General features: G+C 39.0%; 1 protein-coding gene across 10 annotated transcripts in view; it reads left to right on the plus strand.

The window, feature by feature from the left end:
* Nucleotides 1-26,871, plus strand: part of PKP4 (plakophilin 4) — a 231,877-nt gene that overhangs the window by 153,117 nt on the left and 51,889 nt on the right. For all 10 annotated transcript variants that reach the window (XM_043505152.1, XM_038422283.2, XM_043505151.1 and 7 more), the window contains 2 exons: nt 536-668; nt 17,327-17,540. In XM_043505152.1, coding sequence (XP_043361087.1) covers nt 536-668; nt 17,327-17,540 — 347 coding nt within the window. The remainder of the gene's footprint in view (nt 1-535; nt 669-17,326; nt 17,541-26,871) is intronic.

Below are 26,871 nucleotides of genomic sequence, written 5' to 3' on the forward strand. Positions count from 1 at the left end.
CTTTATTTTGATATGGTTGACGACAATGCCACTTGTATCAGTCCTGTTTTTGTCCAAGTATGATTGACTATAAAACAGTAAAAATGTGTTAAATGTTAAGTGTTCTCTGTATGAGTTACACGTGTCCTCCGCTAGGTATCTTCATATGGGTCATCCTCTTCCTCCCTTCCCCACTCTCTTTTTAAAGCTAAGAAGGCTTACATAGATTTCAATGATTCAGTAAATAGAGTTAAAGTACATATATTTCACTCTAGCTATACAATCTGTAGTAGCAATCTAACTGAAGAAGGCAATATGGACATTTATAATGTTTTTGCTGTGATGAATAAAGACTATAAAGGCTTCTCTACTGATAGGAAAACTGAAAGGTGGAATGGAATAATGAACCATTTTCACACATTCAGTTTGCTCTTTTACTTTTGATACTACAGGGCAGCAAATATTTTAGAAAACTGCTAAGACTCTCCAGTAACTATAGAGAGTAAAACATATGTATAAACTAACACCTTCCCTTGAATTTGTTTATCTAATGAAGGGAGTTTGCATGGCGGGATCCAGAATTGCCTGAAGTCATTCACATGCTTCAGCACCAGTTCCCATCAGTTCAAGCAAATGCAGCAGCCTACCTTCAGCACCTGTGCTTTGGAGATAACAAAGTAAAAATTGAGGTACAGTGTTGATTTTTTTTTCTGTTTCGTAAAGAACTGCAAACAAAGAGCAAGCAACACTCTTCCCTTTTATTTTGATCACAAAAGGTGACTAACATTTGGATCTAGATCAGTGGTTCTCAAACTTTAGTACTGGTGACCCCTTTCACATAGCAAGCCTCTGAGTGCCACCCCCCTCTTATAAACTAAAAACACTTGTTTATATATTTAACACCGTTATAAATGCTGGAGGCAAAGCAGGGTTTAGGGTGGAGGCTGACAGCTCATGACCCCCGTGTAATAATCTTGTGACCCCCTGAGGGGTCCCAACCCCCAGTTTGAGAACCCCTGGTCTAGATGCTTTTAAGCATGTGTTTGTACTAGAGGCATGTTCATTCTGAGAATTCTAGATATATTAACACTTCTCTCTTAATATCAAGTGAAAATCATTGAAAGAGAGTAATCCAGAAAAATTGTATTAGTATTTAACCTGATGTCAAACCTTATATTATTTCTTAAATGTAGGCTTAATGAAATCAGCATTTAAAGAACTACTACCGATGACTAAGGGGTTCCAAAAAAAATCTACATAGGCCTTCTCCTCTTTTTGATGCAAGCGTTTTAAGCAAAAGTTGTGGTGTACAGAGAAGCACTAATCAAAACAACATTGAATATTTATGGAGCTATGGACAGGTTTTATCATATATGGAGGGAAGATATAGGTACATGGAAGAACATAATTAATGTCTAGAATTTATATAAACTTTGTACATACAAGGGCTATTGGCCATCGTTTTATTCCTTTCATACAGCAGCAATAAAATATCAATTGTTGAAGGACTCTGTTATGTCATACGCATCTCACATGTGCATCTTATTCACCATTCCCCTTATGCAATGTTATTTATTTTAAAATATTTAGGTGAAAAAATGGAGATGGAGCTAATAACCCAACCAGCAAATTATATGGGAGCACATCTGGGATTTCCTTGTGTTTTGTCCTATTGTCTCTTTTAGTAGAGATCCTTGATCTCCCTTCACTCAACAATTTTTAGTGTTTTATTACCAATAATAATACTTCATGTTATGGTGGAGCACTTGCATAGTTAAATTTGCTCCCAGATTTTCATTTTAAGAGCTGAAAACCTTCTATACAATCTCTTGTTTGGAGTTAGAAAACTAATTTTAAGTGCTCATTGTTGTTCATGAAATGCTTGACATTATTTTAATAAAAAACAGGTTAGATATTGCTATTTTGAAATGCACTGTGCGACAAAAAAGAATGTCTAATGGTTTCTTCTGACCTCATTTGAAAACATACTATGGTACTCCAAGACATGAAATTAAGTGTGTGTGATTCTTCGCAATGACCAGTTGGGAAGAATGTTCCATAAAAGTTGCAATATTTTTTAACAGAGTTAATTAGTTAATATTGAAAAAGTTACTGTTTTAAATGTTAATATAAGTTATGGTGATACGGTGATCTAAGGATATAAGGTATGATAGCATAGGAGCTATGACCACACAATGATAAAAAGTTTAAAATCGTGTGGTGTATCAGCCATACTGCTGAACAAATCACCAAGGACTTCAGAAGATGCAGTTGTAACCCATCTAACGCTGTATGGATTTGTCCTTCTGAGGGCTACACCATAAGTAGTAGCTTATGAGTTTGCTCCTCCCTTTATTCTCCTGGATCTAGTACTTCAGTTAAAGCATCAGTAGTTTGTTCTTTCAGATCCAGAGATTCCAGATTCACTCTTCAGGGAGCTACATATGTGGAATGAACAGTTATGGACACCTGAAGCATGGGACAAGCTTCCCCAGATAGGAGCAGAGTGTAACCCACGCTTACACAAAATGTCTGCACCATATATACAAGTTCGAGTCTGCTACTGCCTCCAAGTTAACAGAACTTACTTAGTCCTTCAACCAAAGCACAAGAAGTTCAAAATTTTAGCTTCATGAATCCTAGGTTTAATTCCGGCAGACTCACATGAAGATTTGAATTTCTGCAGACTACCTGAAGCTCAGAACAAGCATTACTGGCATTATAACCCAGGCTGACGCAGTGTGGCTTCTTGTCCCCGTCTCATGGCTAGATGATATGTAATGCATCCCTAATCAGATCATCTGCAGGGGACTGAACCATACCTGAGGATTTAAAAACATGATCCTCTACTTTCTGAGCTAAAGGATGATGGTCATTAACTCAGACAGTAGCAAATTCATAAGCTTGTTTGAGGTAGAGCCACATTGCGTTAGTGTGGGTTTATGCAATATTTTCAGTAGAGGTGGTGGTTCAAGGCATTTTGGAATAAGTTATAATTTACAATGGCAGAGTACAAGATGGGGTCAGTGTATTAAATATTGACACTACTTCAGTCATGCGTTAGCAAAAATAATAATTTTTGTCATTTACTGCTGGCCCTGACTGTCAGGGAAGAGTCAACATAGTAGTCAGGCCTGCTGGTGAATTGCAGGTATTCATCCTGTTACTGCAGTTGCTCCTGCCTTTCTTAAATTTCCAGAAGTTTGGGAGATCTTGTAGCATCTTTCAGGAAGATACAAGATGACTCGCAGAAGATTGCATGGGAGAACAAAAGACAAGAGGACTTACAGTTAGAAAGAACAGGAGGTAGGTCAAAGAATCACACAAACACCAGGAAGAGGCAGGTCTTCATGATTGGTGACTACCTACTAAAAAGAAGAGAGGCCTGTCACCAGAGCTGATCCAGAAGAGTGTGTGGTCTGCCAGTAGGACCTGAAGCTAAAGAGAATCCTAATGGGAGCAGGAAAGAATCCACTGATGGTCCTTCATGTGGGAACAAATGATACTGCTAGATTCTTGCTGGAATGCATCAAGGGAGATTATGCCAGGCTGGGGAAGATGCTTAAAGAAATGGAGGATCAGGTGATCTTCAATGGGATTCTGTCTGTCCCTATAGGAGGAGAACGAAGGTGAGACAAGATGATGATCAACAGATGGCTCAAGCATCAATGCTATAAGGAGGGCTTTTGGGTGTTCAATCACTGGGAGGCATTCATGAACAGAGGACTGTTCTCATGTGATGGACTCCACCTGAATAGAGAGGGAAATAGGTTTCTGGGATGGAGGTTGGCTCAAATGATTAAAAGAGCTTTAAACTAGGAACTCAAGGGAGATGACTGGAAGATGATCATGTAATCTCCATGCCTAATTCTAACATGACCAGGAGGAAAACCTGAAAGAGAGGATACAGCAATGGAGAAAGGAACGGCAATAGGTAGGAGAATGAACATCCAGAGGAAAGATAATGACAATACCAATGAAGCTAACAGTCAGGTATGTGACACTGGCAGTGGAATGACTGAACCAGAATCTGGGTGAAGCCAAGCAGAAACAACTATGATGTCTTTATACCAGTGCAAGGAGCCTGGGTAACAAAATGGAGGAACTAAAACTATTGGTACAGGAAGTGAAACAAGCTGTTATAGGGATAACAAAACATAGTGGAATAGTAATAGACTGGAGTACAGGTATTGAAGGATATATGCTGTTCAGAAAAGACAGAAATAAAGGTAAAGAGATGGAGTAGCATTGTATATTAATGATGACGTAGGCTGTAAAGAAATTAGAAGTGAGGGAATAGATAAAATTGTCTGTTTAGGTCAAAATCACTTAGGAGAAGAAAGCTACTAGAGGTTCCCCTGGAATAATGCTTGGGGTATGCTGCAGACCCCCAGGGTCCGATTTGGGTATAGATAGAGACTTCTTGAATGTTTTTAATGAAATAAATGGTACCGGAAATTGTGTGATTATGGGAGACTTTAACTTCCCAGATATTGATTGGAGGACAAGTGCTACTATTAATAGTAGAACCCAGAGTTTCCTGGATGTGATAGTGAACAGATTTCTTCACCACATAGTCACTGAACCAACAAGAAGCAATACCATTTTAGATTTGGTATTGGTGAGTAATGAAGACCTCATAGAAGAGCTGGTTGTAGGAGAGTAATCATGAGCTAATTTAGTTTAAACTAAATGAAAGGATAAACAAAAATAGATCTGCAATTAGGGACCTTGATTTCAAAAGGGCAAACTTTAACAAAAATTAAGGGAATTAGTTAGGAAAGGGAGTGGACTGGACTGAAGAATTCAAGGATCTGAATGTGGAGGACACATGGAATTACTTCAAATCAAAGTTGCAGAAGCTATCAGAAGCCTGCAACCCAAACAAAGGGAAAAAATTCATAGGGAAGGGTTGCACATCAAGCTGGATGAGTAAGCATCTCAAACATGTTATTAAGAGAACGCAGAAAGCCTACAAGGAATGGAAGATGGGAGGGATCAGCAAAGAAAGCTACCTCTTGGAGGTCAGAAAGTGTAGGAATAAAGTGAGAACTGCCAAAAGCCAAGCAGACTTGGACCTTGCAAAGGAGATTTAAAACCAATAGTAAAAGGTTCTTTAGTCATATACATAAAAAAGAAAACAAGGAAAAAAAAGTGGGACTACTAAACACTGAGGATGGGATGAAGATTAAAGATAATCTAGGAATGGCCCAACACCTAAACAAATTTTTTGCCTCAGTTTCTAATGAAGGTAGTGAGGAATGTTGGGATAGTGGCAGAGTGGCTAATGGAAATGAGGATATGGAAGTAAAAATTAGCACATCCAAGGTGGAAGTCATAGAATCATAGACGATTAGGGTTGGAAGAGACCTCAGGAGGTCATCTAGTCCAACCCCCTGCTCAAAGCAGGACCAAGCCCAACTAAATCATCCCAGCCAGGACTTTGTCAAAGCTGGGCCTTAAAAACCTCTAAGGATGGAGATTCCACCGCCTCCCTAAGTAACCCATTCCAGTGCTTCACCACTCGCCTAGTGAAATAGTTTTTCCTAATAGCCAACCTAGACCTCCCGCACTGCAACTTGAGACCATAGCTCCTTGTTCTGTCATCTGCCTCCACTGAGAACAGCCGAGCTCCATCCTCTTTGGAACCCCCCTTTAGGTAGTTGAAGGCTGCTATCAAATCCCCCCTCACTCTTCTCTTCTGCAGACTAAATAAGCCCAGTTCTCTCCGCCTTGCCTCTCCCATGTCCCTGGGTTTCAAACAGGTTCTGATTCCTCTCAACCTGCACCACCTCCCCTCTCCCACTCTATGCAAGACTCAGCAGTGGCCTATGTTTATGGGCTCTAGTACTATGTATCCCACAGTGCACTGCATCTCCTGACAAGTCCAGGACCTCATTCAGCAGCAGAGCCAATCGGAGGCTGACAGATAACAAACTAGCCCTTGGAAAGGGATCTTCCGTGGGATCGTGTTCCGACAAGGACAGTCTGAGGCCGAGAACTTGCAGGAGAATGGAAGAGAATTCATCCAAGGTCTCAACAGAGCATCATGGAGTGTGAGGCCAAAGCCTGTCAGAGAGTGGGGGAGATGGAGCAGGTGAGGCTGGCCACTATTAAAGAGAGGCAGAGGAGGGAATGAGATCCAGGGCTACGGCAGAGTCATGGAAGAGAATGAGGCCTTGGCTCATTGGAGGGTCTCCGAATGAGGCTATGACATGGGACAGATTCATAGGCAACGTGGCCAAAGCCGGTTGGAAAGTCACAGCAAGGGTGGTGCTGTGGCACCGGCATCCAGAGAGCCAAGGCTCATGAGTCTCGTTAGGAGTGAGGAAGATGCAGTGGGGGAATTAAGGGGCTCAGTGGAAGGTTTGAGGGCAGAAGGGGGAGAGGAAATGCAAAAGTCCGGCAGAGCTCTTCCTTTTAAAAATTGGTCCCACTCCCCGCCCCTCAAAGCTTTCAGCTCTCCTTCCCAATTAACCAGAAGAGTGAAAGTACTTCAGAGAATAGCATTAACCAATTATCCCTTGCTGCTTTCCAGGCTGGGGAGGCGAATTTCCCTCTGCGCATTCTCTTTTTTCCCTGCTGAATTTTTCTTCATTAAATCTGTCTCTGGGAGCAGAAACAAATACGACATATTGACTTAACAGTTCATCATTTCTCCTTCCTTCCACAATACATTTACCAGGGCCGCCCGGCCTGCTCTGCTTTCTCTATTATCATCATAACCCTCTTCTGACACAGCATCTCTGGTTTTCACAGCATGCTCTGCTCTCCCCCATGCCCCTCCCCACTCAGATTTGGCTCCAGGCAGCTATACTGGTAAGATGATCTAGTGTACACAGACCCTGTAAATGGGGTTTAAATGATCATTCCAAAGGGTCCACTTTCTCCTTCTCAGTGTAGCTGTAACATGTTCCATTTTCACAGTATGATGGCCTTAATAAGTGGTGGAGGAAACACAAGAGGCTGCTAAACCCTTCCTACTTAAACTTTTATTATTAATAATTATGTCATCTCCTGTAGCATCTAGAAACCGCAACTTGGATCAGTGCCCACCGCGGTAGGTGTTGTATGAAGACATGGTAAGAGAGAGCCCCTGCCCCAAGCAGCTTGCAGTCTAAACATGCAAAGGCGAAAAGAAAGGCAAAATGACTTGCCCCAGGTCACACAGCACAGACAGGCATACAACCAACATATCCTAAACTCAGGTGCAATTTACTGGACTCCACAGCAGCTTTCCTGCAATGATTTCAAAGCACTTCATCGGGAATGAATTTAATCCCACAAAACCCTGGGATGGGAAGGGTAATGTTATTATTTCTCTTTTGCCAATGGGGAAACTGAGTTGCAAAAGAGAAACACAGTGGGCTTGTGCACAGTTCTAACTGTCAGGTTATGCCCCTGGATGAGTTGTCAGAAGTAGGATATAATCCTGGGTCCTCTGGATCTTAAGGCATGAGCCACTACTGTTTGAGCTAAAACAGCCGGCTCTGTTAGTCAAGACTGGAATGTGCTCATCAATCTCCATAAGTTGCTACCTCACCTTTAGAGGTAAGCCACACAAGTAAAAGACAACTAGGAAAGAGATCGTCTAGCAAAGCTGGGAAGAACCAGATATTTATAAGGCACTAGACAACTGAACCAAAAAAAGCCCCTTGACAACTAAAAACCATTCCCTCTTGTTCTACCCATCATAAAGCAGCGACAAATAAGCAAAGAGTGGGCACAAGCTCAACTTTACAGACATGATTTATCTGTAAGGACAACATTTTTGAACTTTTGAAGTCATCTTAACGGGACTAAATCGGGGGCCCAGATAATCTCCATCCAAGAATATTAAAGGAACTGGCAAATGAAATTGCAAGCCCAATAGCAAGGATATTTAATGAATCTATAAAATTAGGGGTCGTACCCTATGACTGGAGAATTGCTACTCTAATACCTTTTTTTGAGAGAGGGGAGAAAAGTGATCCAGGAAACTACAGGACAGTTAGTTTGACCTCAGTTGTATACTAGGTCTTGGAACAAATTTTGAAAGAGAAAGTAGTTAAGGACATAGAGGTAAACAGTATTTGGGATAAAATAAATATGGTTTTACAAAAGGTAGACAGTGACCAACCTGATCTCCTTCTTTGAGAAGACAACTGATTTTTTTGACAAAGGAAATGCAGTAGAGCTAATCTGCCTGGAATTCAGTTAGGAATTTGATACAGTTCCACATGGGAAATTAGTTAAATTGAAGAAGATGGGGATTAATATGAGAATTGAAAGGTGGATAAGGAACCAGTTAAAGGGGAGACTACAACAGGTCATACTGAAAGGTGAACTGTCAGGCTGGTATTCTGTTGTTGAACAGTGCGATTAAAACTGTGATTAAACACTATATTAATTTTTTTTTAGTTAATCATGTGAATTAACTGCAATGAATCAACAGGCCCTGGTTTCTAACCATCAGAGGAGTGAAGTTCTGGAACAGCCTTCCAAGGGGAATAGTGGAGGCAAAAAACCTACCTGGCTTCAAGATTGAGCTTGATAAGTTTATGGAGGGCATGTCATGATTTCCTACAATGGCATGTAGCCAATATACAACTGCTAATAGCAACCATCTCTAACAGCCAGTGAGGGACACTAGATGGAGAGGGCTCTGAGTTCTACAGAGAATTCTTTCCCAGGTATCCAGCTAGTGGGTCTTGCCCACATGCTCAGAGTCTAACTGATCATCCTTTTTTGGGGTCGAGAAGGAATTTTTCCTGGGTCACATTAGCAGAGACCGTGGGTTTTTTTTGCCTTCTTCTGCAGAATGGGCCTCAAGTCACTTGCAGGTTTAAACTAGTGTAAATGGTAGATTCTCTGTTACTTGAAGTCTTTATATCATGATTTGAGGACTCCAATAACTCAGCCAAAGGGTTATGGGTCTATTACAGGGGTGGGTGAGTGAGGTTCTGTGGCCTTCAATATGCAGGAGGTCAGACTAGATCATCATGATGGTCCCTTCTAGCCTTAAAGTCTGAGTCTATCTTTCAGGAAGTGAATGGTGACATAAATTCACTCACAGAAGTTCTCTTTAGCTGACAAGTTGTTATTGCTAAAAATAATGTTGTGATCTTGACAACAGTTGGTTAGGAATTTTACATGAGAATTATTTATTGACAGAAAATGTAGTTTCTGCAAAATGTCAATTTTCCACAGGATAATTTTGATTTTGCGCAAAAAAGGAGGGTGAGTGGTCAGTTCAACTAGAAAAGGTTTAGTCTTGAGTACTTTCTACATTAAACTGCATTTCCATGTCATGATGCAGTGCCTCATAGGGAGTTTTAGTTGACAGTGCTTGATGTAATAGGGAAATTGACTAAGCATATTTTTCTGTCTGTTAAAGTCAGGATTGCACTAGGGATCCAGCCCACCTATCCAAATCCTTGAAAGTGCTGAAATAAACTAAATGTCTCCTGGGTCCTTGTCATGTCCATGTTGCCTTCAACACAATTGCAAATGCACTCCATGAAGCATTCACGTCCATCTCCAACACATACTGGAATGCAATAGATATCCCACTTCATCCAACTCACTCTGTCATGAAAAAGCTTACTGACAACCACAGCAATGTTAAAGCAGAATAATTTTCCAAATGAATGGGCTATATAAACATAAGAATGGCTATACGGGTCAGACCAAAGGTCCATCTAGCCCAGTACCCTGTCTTCTGACAATGGCCAGTGACAGTAGAGATGTGACATCTGTGACAGTCAGATGTGTTGATCTGTTGATATGAGAGAACATGTGGTCATCATCAAGGTTTAATGCAGCAGAGCAAATCAGAGTCTGTTATCAACAATGTCATAGGTGATATGAAGGTGGTAAGGAGTGTAGGAGATATTTGCCTTGACTTCTTATTTTCATGCTTTCAAGCATTTAGGTGGGTGAATGAGTCCTGATGAAATTTTAGCTGTCACTAAATTTGGTTTGTGTTTGTTAATTTATATAGCACTTTTCTTTCAATAATCTCATTATGTCTTTTATTCATTAAAAGTATTAGTGAAACAGATAAATCAAGTGACTTACCCAGGGCTCATCTAAACAAGGCTGTGGCAAAGCCTGGAAACAGAACCCAGGAGTACCAAAAATGTACAGTTAAATATCAGCAAGCAACTGACTTATGTGGATAAAATATTCCAAAGTGAGGAAAATGTTTGATGATGACACTTTATTATTCTTGTATCTGTCAGTAGAGATAAAGATCCAAATCATGCAAGTTGCTAAGCACGTCCTGTGATGTGCTAACTTTTGTGATTTGAGAGCCCTGAACTTCTTGTAAATTTCAATTCACCTCAAAGAGTATTGAAAATTACAAGAAGTAGCAGTATTTATTGTACTGTACGAGGTCACAAAATGCTCTTCTTCCTGGACAGCAATTGATTTCACTTAGAAGCTTGTAAATTCCTCTCCTTGTAAGTTGAAGTGAAAGATAGCCCCTGACATCCCCATCTGAGATTAATTTTCTGTGTTCTGTACTATTTCCTCCAGGTATTTTACTGTTCTGAGTTTGAGTGCAGGATGATCTTTTTCATTTAATTTCTCGTGTGTAAAATGGAATTGTGCCTATGGTGATGGGAGAAGGGAGCGGGGGGTATAGGAACAAACACTTTTGATCTATTAGGCTACTGAGAGGTTGAACTGACAGCTGTGTCCCCCAAACAGGGAAACCATACAATTTCTGAGATTTCTAGAGGTCCTGGAGGCCTTACAGGGAGAAACAAGTTCTGTCTCTTTCCTACTTGTGGGGGAACAGAGCTAGTGGCTTCCTAAAAAGAAAAGGAGTACTTGTGGCACCTTAGAGACTAACAAATTTATTAGAGCATAAGCTTTCGTGAGCTACAGCTCACTTCATCGGATGCATTTGGTGGAAAAAACAGAGGAGAGATTTATATACACACACAGAGAACATGAAACAATGGGTTTATCATACATACTGTAAGGAGAATGATCACTTAAGATAAGCCATCACCAGCAGCAGGGGGGGGAAAGGAGGAAAACCTTTCATGGTGACAAGCAAGGTAGGCTAATTCCAGCAGTTAACAAGAATATCAGAGGAACAGTGGGGGGTGGGGTGGGGGGGAGAAATACCATGGGGAAATAGTTTTACTTTGTGTAATGACTCATCCATTCCCAGTCTCTATTCAAGCCTAAATTAATTGTATCCAGTTTGCAAATTAATTCCAATTCAGCAGAGACACAGAAGAGCTGTGGAACTTGCCTCCCTGCTTGCCCAGAGGAGCTGTTCTCATCCAGATGAATCTGAAGAGACTTTCTTCTTGTGTTCCTATTTGGACTGCATTGAAGGAAGTGGAGACTGGTCTTCTTTTGGTACCTGATTTACAGGAGGATTGCCCCCAAACCTAGGTTGGAGACAACAGTCCTATTACAGTTCCTTTTTAATTTTCTTCATTTATTTAAACTTTTCCATAATTGTTGTTCCAGTGCAATTTTTCTAATATCAAAAGACTTCATTATATTAGGGAGAAAAATACTTCAAATCTTACTAAGAAATAGACACACTGACCTCTTTACAAGACATTTATAATGCTGGAAAAGAGGCATACATTTTTTAACAGTGAAGATAATTAACCATTGGAACAATTTACCAAGGGTTGTGATGGATTCTCCATCACTGACACTTTTTAAATCGAGATTGGTTCTTTTTCTAAAAGACATGCTCTACGAATTATTTGGGGGAAGTTCTATGGCCTGTGTATATAGGTGGTTGGACTAGATGATCACAGTAATTCCTTCTGGCCTTGGAATCTACTAATCTATTTGCCTCACACATGCGAAGAAACTGGCACAGACCCCTGCACCTATGTTTCATCACATTTGCATTGGATTCCTATTTCACTAGGATTAAGTATAAATACTGATTTACATGAGAGACAGCTCAAAATTCTCTATAGCATATATGTCTGAAAACAGCAAATAAACTTTAATAAAACTTACATTACAGTTCAAAGGCTCAGTCCTGTTCTCCATGCAGTCAATGGGAGTTTTACCATTTACTTGAAAAATGGGTGTGGGATCAAGCCGAATTAATCTTTTGTTAGGGTTTTGGACCCACTTCCTCTGACTGTGTCCAATTATTAGAAATTTGTGGGCATAAAGTAATAATATTCTTTGACTAGATTTATAATTATAAGGACTTAGATTGTGGATTTACCACTAGCTCTGAGGAAATGAGAGTGCATAAGTGCGCTGCCCCAGCAGTAGACCAGGGACTAAATTGTGACTGAGTTGAAATTCAATCCCTAATTTCATACACCTTGCTCTGGAGGTCGAGGTGAAGTAATCTGCAGTAATTTATTGTCTGTCCCAGATTATACTGGATGGTGCATCGTGGGGAGTGCAGAGTCAAGGTCTCAACCACCTGAGAGTCAGTAGGAGGCCCGGAGAAGTTGTGCTCCAGTCCTGTGATGTAGCCATGGCAGGGAAATATAAAATATCTTATTCCCCAGCACAATCTTGTTGCACTAGTAATAGTAACAATGTTGACCTTAGGTAGTAGGCGAAGGTAATGCTTTCCTTAATAGGTTTCAGAAGTGTAGTTTGTAGTTGAATTCTGTATTTTGGTTTATGGTTCTTGGATACACTCAGCTAAAATATATTTTTATTTTTACTTTTACTTTTTAAAATCTTGGGCTGTTTCTGTGCTAAGGTTTGTGCTGGCAGTGTGAAATAGAGACCTTTATAGATGATCTGACTCCTTTTGGTGAGACTGCTTCATATGAAGTGCAGGACTACATATTTAAGGATTTCTGGGATAGTGTTTATCTGCATTCACTGATCTGTATGAAGTCTTTGTTTTTGTTACACAGTGCTTCAATTTTGTCTTTATTGGGTTTATGTTTAAATGATAAAAAGTAGCCTTTTTAATGTTTTTTTTGTTTCTCCTATTTTAAATTCATACATAATTAAGATAATTTTTTAATGGAAAGGAAAAAAAATTATTGAACTTGAATGTAGTATCAATTCACATATACATATTAAGCTGAGTTCCTGTCTGTTTATTTAATTCTAGTTAGCACTGAATATTTGTGATATGTATATTTTTAATTTTATATAGTAACCAAGTCAATATTATTATATATGTATTAAAGCCATTCACATAAGGCCTGCTCCATGATTTTTTGGTGCCAAAGACTGAATTTGTTAGGTCAGCCTATCCAAGAGAAAAGGACAAATATTTGCCCCCTTTATGAAAAGGCAAAAATACCCCAGTCTTTCGAGCTCCATCCAAGGGCTTATAGAACTACTCTGAGAAAGGAAAAATCTCACAAATGAGATCCACATACTGGATCCATCATTCCTTTCCCTTCAGACTCAACTGGGACAAAGCAGCCCTTAGGAATTTTTGTAACACTAGAGCTGAAATAACGTGTTTGTGCCGGCCTCTAGTAGGAGAGAGGAGTGTGTTCAAATCTTTCAAAAGAGACTGCTTCAATGAGGTCTTTATCAGTTCTTCCCTGACTGGCTAACATTGAATCAGCCAAGGAGAAATTGTCCCTTAAATTAGGATGCTGGATGGAGATTTACTCAACTTGAGGAGGCTTGATGGAGTCTGTGACTCCTGGGAAGGAGCTATGAATGAGGAGAATGCCCCCTTCAAATCAGAGATAAGCAACGAAGAGGCTATTTTGGATTTGAGAGGGCCCATAATTACTTTACCACCCAAATCAGTAAAGCCTTATCTAAAGCTCCCTTAACTTAGAATTTTTCATTATTTAGACTCATTATTTTATCACTATTATAAGGATCAGATTAATTTACTAGACTATCAAGGGTATTAAAAGCCTTGCAAAATGAACTAAAATGCTTGCATTGCTGAAACATATGAAGGCATGCAAATTACTTATTTACAATGAACCAATCTTTACTATTTAAATTGCCTATGAAACTAAACAGAATGATTAAGTAGTGAACGTGTTTAAAGAACATCTATCAACAACTTGCATTTTTCTTTGAATACTTTAAATTACTGCAAAAAGAAAAGGAGTACCCGTGGCACCTTAGAGACTAACAAATTTATTAGAGCATAAGCTTTCGTGAGCTACAGCTCACTTCCGATGATGAAGTGAGCTGTAGCTCACGAAAGCTTATGCTCTAATAAATTTGTTAGTCTCTAAGGTGCCACGGGTACTCCTTTTCTTTTTGCAAATACAGACTAACACGGCTGCTACTCTGAAACCTTTAAATTACGGTACTTCATTTCATGAACTGTCATTTGGGGGTTTGGGGGTTTTTTCTTTTTTTCATTTAGAAAAGAAAGTGCCCGTTGGTATGACAATTATTATAGTTTTGTTTAGAATAGTTCTTTGAATAGATGGATGGTTGTTCAGTGAAAAGGTCTTGTGAATGGATTTCTGATTCAGATTTCATTTTATATTAAATACCCAAAACAGCATTCAATCAAGTTATAACTAAGGCATGGATGGACATAAAACCATCACTCTCTTCTTAACTCATTTTGATGTGTCTAGATGTCATTGAAATCTCATGTGTTCATGATATTTTGTTACCACATGCGCTGTACTGTTGGAAGCATAATAGGGAGATTTAAGAATGGGGGAAAAAAATCTTTGCTCTGAATGTTCTTGCCTTACTTGGATGGAGCTAAAACTATAATGTTTTGTAATGTTGCTCTTTGCATCAAAAGGAGCAGAAGTAAAAAAGACTTGTAATGGATACCAAATAAATAGATAATTTGGGTATTGACAGTGTGCTTGGTGCAGTACAACATTTAGAAGAGACAAGGTTCTAGCAACAGGAATCTTACAATATAAATAACAGTAAGCACTGATTCAATCTCTTGTATGCTGCAGATACAGTATTAGAGATTGCTGACATAGTAATGACTTCATATAATAGATTAATATCTCATCACTTTTATTTCAGTTTCATAATAGTGTCACCATATGTAAGTGTGATACATATATATATAGTGCCAATTTGCAGGGTAGCTCTATATTGTATTGTGGAAGTACAAACAAGTGTATACCAGACTGTCAATTGCACTGTAACCCAAACAATAGTAAACTAGATTACAGTAAGGATTAATTGACTTTAGGGCTTTATTTTAAAAACAGACTTTTTTGTTAAACAGGGGAATTAAAAAAAAAAGTCCAAATTCACCAGCCGTTTGTTTGTTTATTTATTTATTTATTTACTTATTTATTTTTTCTATATAAGTTCAGCTGATCAGTTACAAAATTTGAATTATATTACTGATGGTTTTGCTTTTCAGAATTCATTCTGAACCTTTTCGGCTTATTTTAGGGGTGTGTGTATATATATATTTTATATATAAAGGTTCCTATCATCTTGCAATCTAAGCACCATCCTTAGATAATTTGACATATAAGGTTCCATCTTAAAAGTTTCCATTTGATAGATTTGGCTAGACCTTAATACTGTGTATTTTTCGGAATTGTATTATTCTCTTGGGATAAATCGACATACTAAAACTTTTCATTAAATTTTCAATCTTCTTTGAGTGTTTGTCCCTGTGTGGAGTGCAATTTATATGTAGTGCATTTTAGGTAGCTCATGTTCTCCATGCACTCAGTTCCAGAGAAATCTTCCTAGCAGTATCTGTTTGGTCCACACATGCACCCCTGCTCTCCTTGTGCTGTTCACTGAGGGCATAAAGGGGCTGCTGCGCTGCCGCAGTCTCAGTTCTCTGTCACCACTTGTGGTCTGGGATGGAGCCTCAGTGCTCACTGAAACTTTTTGGCCTTTTTCCTGTAAATAGTTAGGAACGGTTAGTTTATAGTTTAGTTAGTTTAGATTAGTATATTTTGGGGTGTGGTGCTGTCACTGAGACTCCCCCTTGTGTATGCTAGTGATCCCTGCTCACACCCCACACGCTCCCTGTGTTCCGCCTGGCGGAAGCCCATATTCCTTCCAGGTTCAGTATTTGTAAGTCATGTCTGTGGACGACAAAACAGTTGAGGGAGGGTCAGCCTGGGATGCCAGCTGCTACGAGTCTCAGTGCAAAACCCATTGCCAAATCCCTTACCAAGATAAGGGTAGGGGTAGAGCCAGAGCCATGCTCTCTGGGTGAAGCTTCCCCACCATGCCCAGATGACTCAATGCCTTCCAGCATCTGGTTAAATCTGTGGTGGAGACCCTTCATATTCTCAGAAGATATCCAGGAGGCTCCATATAGACTGCTGGACATTTTGCACAGCACAGGCCCAAACAGAGTGGCTCTACCAATTAACGAGGCCATCTTTGAATCAGCCAACACACTAGCAGATGCTGGCCACCATAGCTCTGGGGTTCAAGTGAACAGAGAAGAGTTATTTTGTGCTCATTAAGTGATCAGGATGCATTTTCTTTGACCTGGCCCTTGACTCACTGGTGATAACAGTGACAGGCCAGGTCTACATCTAATGAGAAGGAGGCTAAAAGAATAGACCTCTTGGGAGGAAAGAGCACTCACTGGCCTCCTTCTGGTTCTGGGTTTCGATCTGCCAGGCACTGAAGGTCATGTACGACTTTACCATCTATAATAGGCTGACCAAATTCATAAAGGACAGTTGGAGCAGTTTCAGGTCCTAATTGATGAGGGGAAACTTGAATAGAGAAAATAGGCTAGTCAATTTCATTTTTGCTCCTTGGTAAATTTCGTTTTCTGGTTCTCATATGCTAATACAATGCTGCAATATTTGCCTTGCAAACAGTGCTGAGGGATTTTTAAAGATGGTTTTAATTAGAATTTATTATTTATTATGTAAACAATGCTATTAATCTTGTTTTGAGCCAGATTTAACTCTAAATTTTCCCTTCTGTTTTTCTTTAAGTAACAGGTATGAAGGTTTTCCTACTATAGTTATTTTATGTAGTTGTTTATTTAATACATTTTTGTAGACTAAATCTTGCTTGTAAGAAAGGACCTTTTCTATGCCAAAACTCTTATTGAAATGAAGTTATATAGCTGGTATTAAAATTCTATAATCTTCTCTAGCATTACTGTGGTACTCTTGGAATTCCTTATAGAGGTATTCTTAGATGTGGGAAGTACTGTGGTACAGATTGTAACTTGCAAACAGTATGTAAAGATTTCAATAATAATTGCTTTATAAATGTCTAAAAATAGTTGTGTATAATGGAAGTGCCAGTAAACACTTAGCTGTGCAATCAAATATGAGTGTTATACTGATAAGTCCCCATGTACAACAGCATTTCTTCTTGGAATAGAAAGATATTTTTTATTTTCTTTATACATTTTTTTTTCATTTTATGCACAGAATGAAACTTATTTAACCATTAATTTGAACTAATATTGAGTATTATTTTCTAGGTATGTAGGTTAGGAGGAATCAAGCATCTGGTTGATCTTTTGGATCACAGAGTCCTTGAAGTTCAGAAGAACGCTTGTGGCGCACTGAGAAACCTTGTTTATGGAAAGTCGACTGATGAAAATAAAATAGCAATGAAGAATGTTGGTGGGATACCTGCCCTTTTGAGATTGTTAAGAAAATCTATTGATGCAGAAATAAGAGAGCTCGTAACAGGTATGTTTTGGAAAGGAAATAGCATGTGGTGAAGTAAATTATATTTCTCTGTGGCAGTTGAAGCTAAGTTATTTGGCAGGAAAATGCATGCTAACATTGCAGGATATCTATTAGAATTTTCTTTGTGCATTACTAATTTGGTCAATATATCAATCTAAATCATTTGATTGTGATTATTGTCACAAATATGAGTTGTATATACCCACAGATACATTGTGAAAAATGTAGAATAACTAAACATCCAATTTGTGGATATATTTGATCCACAGATGCAGTCCTCGATTACTGCATGTGACTGTTGATGTATTAAGCTCTATTGTTGATCTTGTTACATTTTTAGGATTCTACTGACAACTATTTTAAACTTGATCTTGTAGAATTCCAAAAATGGCCCCAGAAGTAAGCATGTACTTTGGTATTCTGGTTCCTTGTTTGACGTAGTGCTTAGATATTCTGAATTATTTAGCTTTTTTAGTTATATTGCACTTCCTTGCTGATGTTTATTGTCAGTACCACAGTAGTTATATTTATACTTAAAGATAATCTTATAGAAATATTATAATTGTATTGGTAGATACTTGAATATATGTAGAGGCATACTATTATAGACATTTGTTTCTGTGATTAAATGCAATTTGAAATACACTAAACAGCTGCAAGTGTTAAAATGTGTTCAACACATATAACGCTTACACAGCATTAGCATTCACCGTGTGTGAAAAAAACAAAGCATTCAGCAAAATTATGTGAAAGGTTGTTGAAATGTTACCTTAACCAACAGCTACGGTAAATTATTTAACTGTTTGACTATGGTGTATATACTGTAGCTGTAGAGTCTCAGCTACAGATGTTCCAACTTTTGCCAACTACATCTGGAAATGTATTATGCTTATCAATTTGCCAATGCATTTCTAAATATATCATGAAGATAATAAGCATCAGTTGTTTTGGGGCAATTAAACAATGAAAATTTAAACTCCCTTGCATCTAGTTTTTAAAAAATCAACTTCCATTGTCTAAAATAGAACGCAGTTGTCTAAATCATCACTCTATTCATAAAGAGGTATTTAATTGCCTTAAATCTAGTTGCTTAGCTGTGTATTTCTATGACAGTTTAAAAATTTAGTTGTCCAGTATGCATCAGAGGGCTCTTGGCCTTTTGTGTAACCAATATAATTGTTCAAATCAGAATGCAAAGCTAAATTTTGGACTGCATATCTCTTTTGTAATATGTAATACTGTCATGGAGAAAGATGTTCTGAGAAATTGCTTGATATATGACAAAATGTTCCATTTGCAATCTGGTGAAATGATTTTAAAAATGGTATGTTCCTATAAATACTCATTTCATTATATGCTCTAAATGGACACCTGGTTGTACATTTAATAAATCACAGCATCTTGTGGTCACATCATACAAAGGAGCTCCATTTTTATCAGCACAAATTGCCAAGTAAAAAATAAACAGACATGATTTATTATTTATGTAAAGATGATTTACATGCTGATTTTATGGAGTTAAAGACATTAGAAGAGCATAAGAAAGCCACAGAGGTTTCACTTTCCTTTAACTCTTTTTGTTTTTGCTGTTTGACAGCCCTTCTGTTTCTATGTAATTTTTTCTTCCATTTAAAACTTTAATGTTCAATTTAAAATACCTGCAAAATACAGTAATAATTTGATAGGGCTTCATGTTAACTGGTAATAAAAATATCCTAAGCTATATAAACTCCTTATCTTTCAGACTTAGGAGCTTTTTCTACCAGTGATATGGTTATTTCCTTATAAAGAGGAGACAGATTATTTAATTATTCTAAAACTAAAATGAGTTTAGCTTGTGTGTCATGTTGTACCAGATATGTGCTCGATACATCTGAACTGCAAAGTTAAGGATGGGTTCAGATTTTCAGTCATAGAAGGAATTTTTCAATCTTATTTTGTCTGAAGAATACACTATAATCTTTCACAAAATTACAGCATGTAATTTGTGAGTAAAAATAGAATTTTCAAATAAATCTATTCATTTCAGTTTTAATTAATTTCAAGTGGATGCTTTAAGAAAGGTGACCTTGAGTCTCATAGATTCATCAGGCTCCTTTTTTAAAAAAACTACAAGTGGGATTTTCAAAAGTGCTGAGTGTTGGGCTAATTCTGCCCCTGCGGAAGTTAATGGCATTGACTTCAGTTAGAGCAGAGTTATATCAATGCTAAGCACTTTTGAAAAACCCACCATATAGACTGTAGAAGGTCAGAGATTTTTTTTATGACATTTTGAAAAGTATCAGTACATTAAAAAAAATAATTTAAAGCGCTCAAGCAAAAATATCCAATAATTTCAATTATTCGGTTAACAATTGCAAAACCTAGAAATACAGAGCTATAGATGGCAAACCATACCCTCGCAGTGCCTCATCAATATATTCTTGCCTAGACATAGCATGATACATGTTGAAAAATGTCTGTAGTACAGGTCTACTGGGTAATGCTATGGTCTCTCTTAAATTTCAGATAAATCCCAGCATTGTTAATTAGTGCTTCAAAGTGTTCATCACATTTCTTATTATACTGTGCCTCTCAGTTTAACACTTTCCTTCATTCTGTAATGAAGTACAAGTGTGCATTTTTTCATATGCATAAAAGGGTTTTCATGGTTTTTTTCCATCAAATAAATTCGGTCTCATTAGCAATCTCTCAGCACTAATTATGTTTGTTCCCTTTTTTTAAAAGGATTCCTATTGCCAGTGGTTTACTGTCTTTAGCTACAGCACATATGTTCTAGCATAATTGGTTATGAAATCCTACCCTCCAGTGTCATTTTTTATGGTATGGGATGGATGCGAATTTTCTTATTATTCCAGATAAACTAAGAATTATGTAAAGTGACTGTTTTTTATCTTTTTGGATTTCTTTTTCTTCACTAGGAGGTATTGGCTTATGATTTTTGGCACACTGATAAAGGCAAGCCTTTGACTGTGCAAATAGTTTCTAGAACATATCCAAAATTTTTAAAATCTGAATTCTGGAAACTTGAAATTTCAGGAAAAGAAAATTTCTCTCAGGAAAACAACCTGATTTGGGGAGAAATTGCTGAATGTTGAATAACTGGAACCTGCCATTATTTAAAAACAATATTAAGTGATATAATAAGGTGATTGAAAAGGCAGAAAAACTTTGAGATAGAAACCATATCAAGAACTAAATACAGAATCTGCATCTGTGTTGATGTGTAAGGATCCTATGAGTTCCAAAGTAGCCCATTGTTCATATTAGTGCAAAGAGTTGTTTATGAAAATTGTGTGACTTATGTTTGAAGCACACATTGCACAGTAATATTCCTAAAATAGTGGTAGCAAAGTTGATAAAGATATCAATTAATCAAAACAATTATTTTACTGAAACAAATATCTGAAGTGAGATTTTTCTGCAGAATGCTTAAAATTGAGGGGCATTGCAGGAGATCATTCAGACATTTTGATCTTTCAGATCATTCAGACATTATCATCTGTTCTTAAGATGCAAACATTCTTTCAAAATTAATTTTAAGTCTCCTTTTTTGTTAAACTAGGTAACCTTTACAGAAGGTTGGGCATCAAACTGGGTATAGAAACTTAGCCTAATTGCATGTTCATACAAAGGAATTTTACTGTGTTAGAGATAGTTAAGACACTTAGGTTTTTGGCAATATTGTTAACTTTTCTGTTATCAGCTTTTCTAAAGATTTTTGTTGGAGGTCTGGAAGTTTGCTTTATCAATGTAAACTTAACTGTTTTGTACATCTATGTTCAAATCATTGGTAGGAATCATGGGCATACTGAAAAATAGTAAAACCTAGGAATAAATATGCATATTCTATGTCATATTAATATATCTCTGTGATGGGGTGTACGAGGCCATCATGGCCGCCTGCTGGAGGCTCCCCAGGTCCTACCATACCCTGCCCCAGGAAAGGAGCAGTGAAGGTAAGTCCTCAAGGCTTGCCAGAGAGGCAGCATAGATGCAGACAATCAGGGCCCAGCAGGTTCTGCTAGAAGGAGATACAGGGTATGAGTAGGTATGGGGTGCTTGTTGCTGGTCCAGGAGCTCAGGAAGAGAATGAGAAGACATGTTCTGGAGGTACTTGCATGCAGGGAGGAGGAAGAGGATTTGAGAACTTCAGCCCTGATGTCAGGGTGAAGAGAAAGAGGCCACCTGGGAAAAGGCCCAGGGAACAGCAGCAGTAAACTAAAGGAAGCAGTACATGGCTGCTGTGTGCAGGATCCCTGGGCTGGGACTATGGGTAGGGACCGGGCCCAGGGCCTTCCACCCCCCCACTCCCACCCTCCATCAGCCTATGGGCAAAGTGGTCTAAGGCCTGGGAAGGAGAAAGCTCTATTGGAAAACCCAAGTGAAAGGCAGGACTTAAAGGGGCCCAGAGATGGGGTGAAGGCCCTGGAGATGGCAGACAGTGTGTTGAACTCTTTGCTACCCCGGAAGGAGTTCATTCATTTTAGACTGCATGATTTGGCTGGAGGGCTGAGCCACTGAAGACCCAGCTAGTAAGGTCAACAACCTATGGGCAGCACCTGGCACAGGAGAACTTGCAGCATCGCACCCAGCTAACAGGAGACACTCACGAGAGGCAAGTGTCCCTATCACAATCTCCCCATAAAGAATTAAACAATTCAAGGATATCCGACCTTTCTTGAGCCTTCAAAATGGGACAAAACCATAACCACTGCATGTGATTTAAATACCCTGTGGTGGAAAAATTAGTAACATCATTTACCTAAACTACAACAGTAATGCAAAACTAGTTATGAGCACTATGATTTTCAAGGTGTATTTCATTTATAATGCATACTTTTAATGCTGTTACAAAAGCTAGAGCAATTAGAATTAGTGTGCGCTTAGAAGCGGTTACTGATTCTAAATCAATCTATAGTCTCTGGGTTTCATTTTTAAGCATCAACAGTTGGTAAAAAAACAAAATAAAGTGAAGTTTGCAAACAATGAAATGAATATCAGCAAACTTTCCAGGAGCAAGGAAGTGAAAAGAAAAAGGTGATTTTGCAAATGATATCTAAGGATCTTTTCACCATGATATTTCTGCTACTATTGTATTCCTAGCCATTTTTGCTAACGTAAACAAAAAAGGTGTTGTGGGTTTCTGATAAACTGCTTTGTGGAGGTTCTAGATTTCATCAGTACACAAGGAATTGGAAATTACTTTGATACATATTTACCTTGAAAGACTAATTAGATAACAAATGACAATTATAGAAATGGAGATACGGGGTCAGGAGTGAAATAATATCTGTCATCGGACCAACTTCTGTTAGTGAATGAAACAATCTTTTGAGCTTGCACAGAGCTCTTCTTCAGGCTCTTTCTGACCTCAAAAGGCCCTAGATACTTTATGTATAATGTTTCAGGCTAAAGTTATACTGACGATTTAAGCTCAATACATCATGTTGTTTTAAGAGTAGTAAGCATTTTAAATGGGGTCAGTGATGGGTTCGATGCTGAGGAGGAACGTTCTTCATGGGGGTTTGGGAACTGGGATGCCCTGAATGTTACCAGCAAGGCATTTTTAAGACCGGCAGAGTCTCAAGGAGTGTGCTGAGGAAGCGGACAGACTGGTGTGTCAGGGAGCTGTCACACAGTTTAAACTCCAGCAAAACTCTTTCTGGCTGAGGCAGAGGGGTAACACTGGCTCCTGGTTCTGGGCACTCTGAGAAAACATCACACATGGTTGGATAGATAGGGCTGAATCAGCAGGGTCAGGACGGTGTAGCATGTTTGAATTTAATAATTCAAGACTGTCAAATAACAGGCTCAAATGGAATTATTTAATCAAAGATTATCAATCAGAGATTAGTATAGTACTATATAGAATGCTGAAAGAAGAGAGATCACTCTTGGTGTCAGGTAAAGACCTGGCCTCTTTCTGTCTCCCCTCTGTAACTGGTAAGTTTTCACAGATGGCAGTTTTCACTCCCCAACCTAGTTTTCAAGCCCTTTGTTCTTTTTATAGGGTATGAGACACACACTCCTTTTTGGAGAGAAATTTTTTAACCATAATTAATTTCACTATGTATTCTTTGTTTTTGACATTACTGATTACATTTATTTTATGGTGCTCAGTTTACCTAATTGATGAGTAAAAAGGAATCTCTAATCTGGTCATTGTCAGTTTTTACAGCTCTTAGAAATAGTTTTTAATGAGTTAAAAACATCTTTCAATGGGCCATTATTTCATCTATTACAGAAAACATCTGCCATAAAAGTTATCCCTTATCAATCACCCAGTTTTGTTTATTGCATACTTCTGTAGACATTTTTGTTTGAGGGTGTCTTTTCCCTGGACCCCTGGATTCCTACATCTGAAGATGCTGAGGATAATTAGATACAGCTCAACACTCAATCACATAAAGTTCCTGAATACAGGTCACTCTTAGGTTATAAACCAACACTCTGGCCCTACTGTTCAAACACACTCTTTGCTAATACCATAAAGATTTTTTTTAAGAATAATTAATGTGTGAATGAATTTAACATACAAAAAGGAAAAGAGGACTAAAAGGTTTAGTATTTACTAACAATGTTGTTTCAGAGGACAAGGTGGAAGGGACAGGACTGTCCACTAAGATTCTTGGATCTCAGCTTTATCTTATTTTATTTTTAAAATAACCTCAAAATATTCAGAAACATTAAGTGTGGGAGTGACAAAGGTCTTGATTTAACTGAATGCAGCCTCCATTGCTGCTGACCCATTGCTTTGCTGCCCTTTCAAGCTCTGCAGTCAAAGAGGCTAGTCAATTGGGTGCGGAGGGGGGTTATGCTTCTTTGGTGAGTGCAGTTTTATTTTTATTAGGCATTCTGCACCAACTATTCCTAAGTGTAGTCTTTGACTCATTCCAGCTTAACTTCCATAATGGGCATTAACTATATCAGGTGGGGCTCTGCTGATCATACTCAGAAATTCCTCTTTCTGTCCTCAGGTTCCCCACATATAGGCAGTATGTGTGTAGATACTTTCTTAGACACCTGGAAATGGCAGGCTAATCTATTTTATTTTAATTTACTTACCTCTCACTAGGTTGGGTTAGCCTGCTTGTTTGTAAAGGGGCAGTAGTACTGGTATTTTATGAGGCTGTGAATGGTTGGTGGATTTTGAAGGTGTGTTAATTGTAGTGTTTTGTGTGGCCTCTGTGTGTGCTGGGGGAAAAACAGAGAGATCAGCACCAGAGAGGGTGAGGAGCTGTGGCCAGAATCCATGAGGAGAAGTGCAGTGTGAGAGGCCAGAGGGGAGCTGCCTAAAGACCCAATGACACGTGTGTGAGAGCCAGCAAGCTCAGAACAGTACAGTACAGACGGTCAGTACAGAAAGCGGAACACCCACTGTGAAGCAGTGACAGATCAAGCCAAGCAGGACCCCATAAAGGGGCATGAACAACAGTACTAGAAACAGGATAGGCCTGTAGGGAATGTCTGAGACATGCCGTAAAGGGAATGAGAGACAGTCACAGAGACCCTAGCTAGAGAAGAAAAAAGAATAGGAGTACTTGTGGCATCTTAGAGACTAACAAATTTATTTGAGCATAAGCTTTCATGAGCTGTAGCTTGCAAAAGCTTATGCTCAAATAAATTTGTTAGTCTCTAAGGTGCCACAAGTACTCCTTTTCTTTTTTGTGAATACAGACTAACACAGCTGCTACTCTGATAGCTAGAGAGAGTAAGTGGAGTAGCTGGGAGGGGGCCAAGCTGTGGGATCCCAGTAACCCCTCTCCCCATACTGCTCTGAGACCAGCCAGGCAGGGAGTTGTAAATAGAATCAGCCTGGGGAGTTCCTAGCAGCCTCTGAGCCAGCGAGAGGCTGGAGAGTCCTGTGGGGTAACTGCAGCCAGATCTGTGGAGGCTTTCCCAGTCCAGTCCCGAGGCAAAGACATGCATGAGCTGTGCACCAGACAAAGGCAACCCCACCTTGCAGCAGGCCGGGCAGTCCTAAGCTCAGAAGAGGACATTTTTTTTCTTCTTTTTTTTCTCCCAATTTTTGACATTGGACTGCCAGGTCGGTGAACAGACCACTCCCTCAATGAGTATTCAGCAAGTGCATTCACCCACTTAGGAGGTGGGTCTTCATTCACTCACACCTACTGGGGAGAAAGAGACTTACTGTTTAAAAGATGGAAGGGGTTGTATGTATACCTACAGAGTATAAGGATTGCTTTAGTATATTTAAAACCTTTGACCTGCTTAGTATATTTTGAAGCTGGCTAACAAGTTTTCTCCTGTTTTTAGACTGTTCCTGGGAAAGATAAAACTTTGATTTTGATCTGCTGTTTTATGTGTGCCCCCTTTTAAACAGTTCAGTTCAAGATATAGCTACTACCCCAGTTAAGAGCATGTTAACTCTTATCTAGTAACTGGTTGGAAGCACCCCACCTCATAGACACATCTGACGTGGGTAAGAGGAGCAACTGGGGAGGAGGTACTGTGACAAAAGGGCGAGACAATTTGGAAGCTCCTTCGCCATAGTCTCCAGTTTTGAAGCTCAGTCCCAGGATCTCACAAGCAGCTGTGATGTCCCTCAAAAGGGAGGGTAATTGGTAACTTGGTTGCAGACTTAAACTGAATTCCAGAGTGTTCTGAGGACCCAGTAGGCAAGGCCCTGCTGGTATAACCTCGCTAGGTAGATCTGAGGGAAGAAAGTTCCCTAAAATTACTAGTGACTTACCTTCTCACAGGTGGGAAACTACACCCAGACTCTTCCTCTTGATAACATAGGGGGTCATGAAAGACTGGTTGTTTCCCATCCCACAGGAATAATTTAGGGTGGGGGGTAGGATCCCATTTTACAATCCCCCTGTGCCTAACCCCATTAAACAGATATGATATGGCTTTCGATGATACTGTTCTATGGTCTGTACTGAATCTACTCGACACCATCCTCCATAACAGAGATACTGCTCAGGAATCTCTTAATGTGGAGCACCCATAGGGACACTGCTCAAAGAAGGAGAGATTACTTACCTTGTACAGTAACTGGAGTTCTTTAAGCTCTGTCCCCCTTTGGGTGCTCTACTACCTACCCTCCTTCCCCTCTGCCTTGGAGTCATTGTACCACATTTTTGTGGTTGAAAAGAGACGGGAGTGCTGGCAGGTCTGCCCTCCCATTCCACTGCCCATATACCCTCATACCAGAGTATGAGGATGTCTAGGGCGCAGGCATGGCCCTGAAGACACTGCTAATTAAAAGCTTCAGTCAAGAGCACACAGGTGTGCACACTTCCTGACATCAAGCACCCATAGGGGGACACATCTCTAAGAACTCCAGTTACTGTATAAGGTA

This window comes from Dermochelys coriacea, chromosome 11, assembly GCF_009764565.3.
Source record: "Dermochelys coriacea isolate rDerCor1 chromosome 11, rDerCor1.pri.v4, whole genome shotgun sequence".
NCBI lineage: Eukaryota > Metazoa > Chordata > Testudines > Dermochelyidae > Dermochelys > Dermochelys coriacea.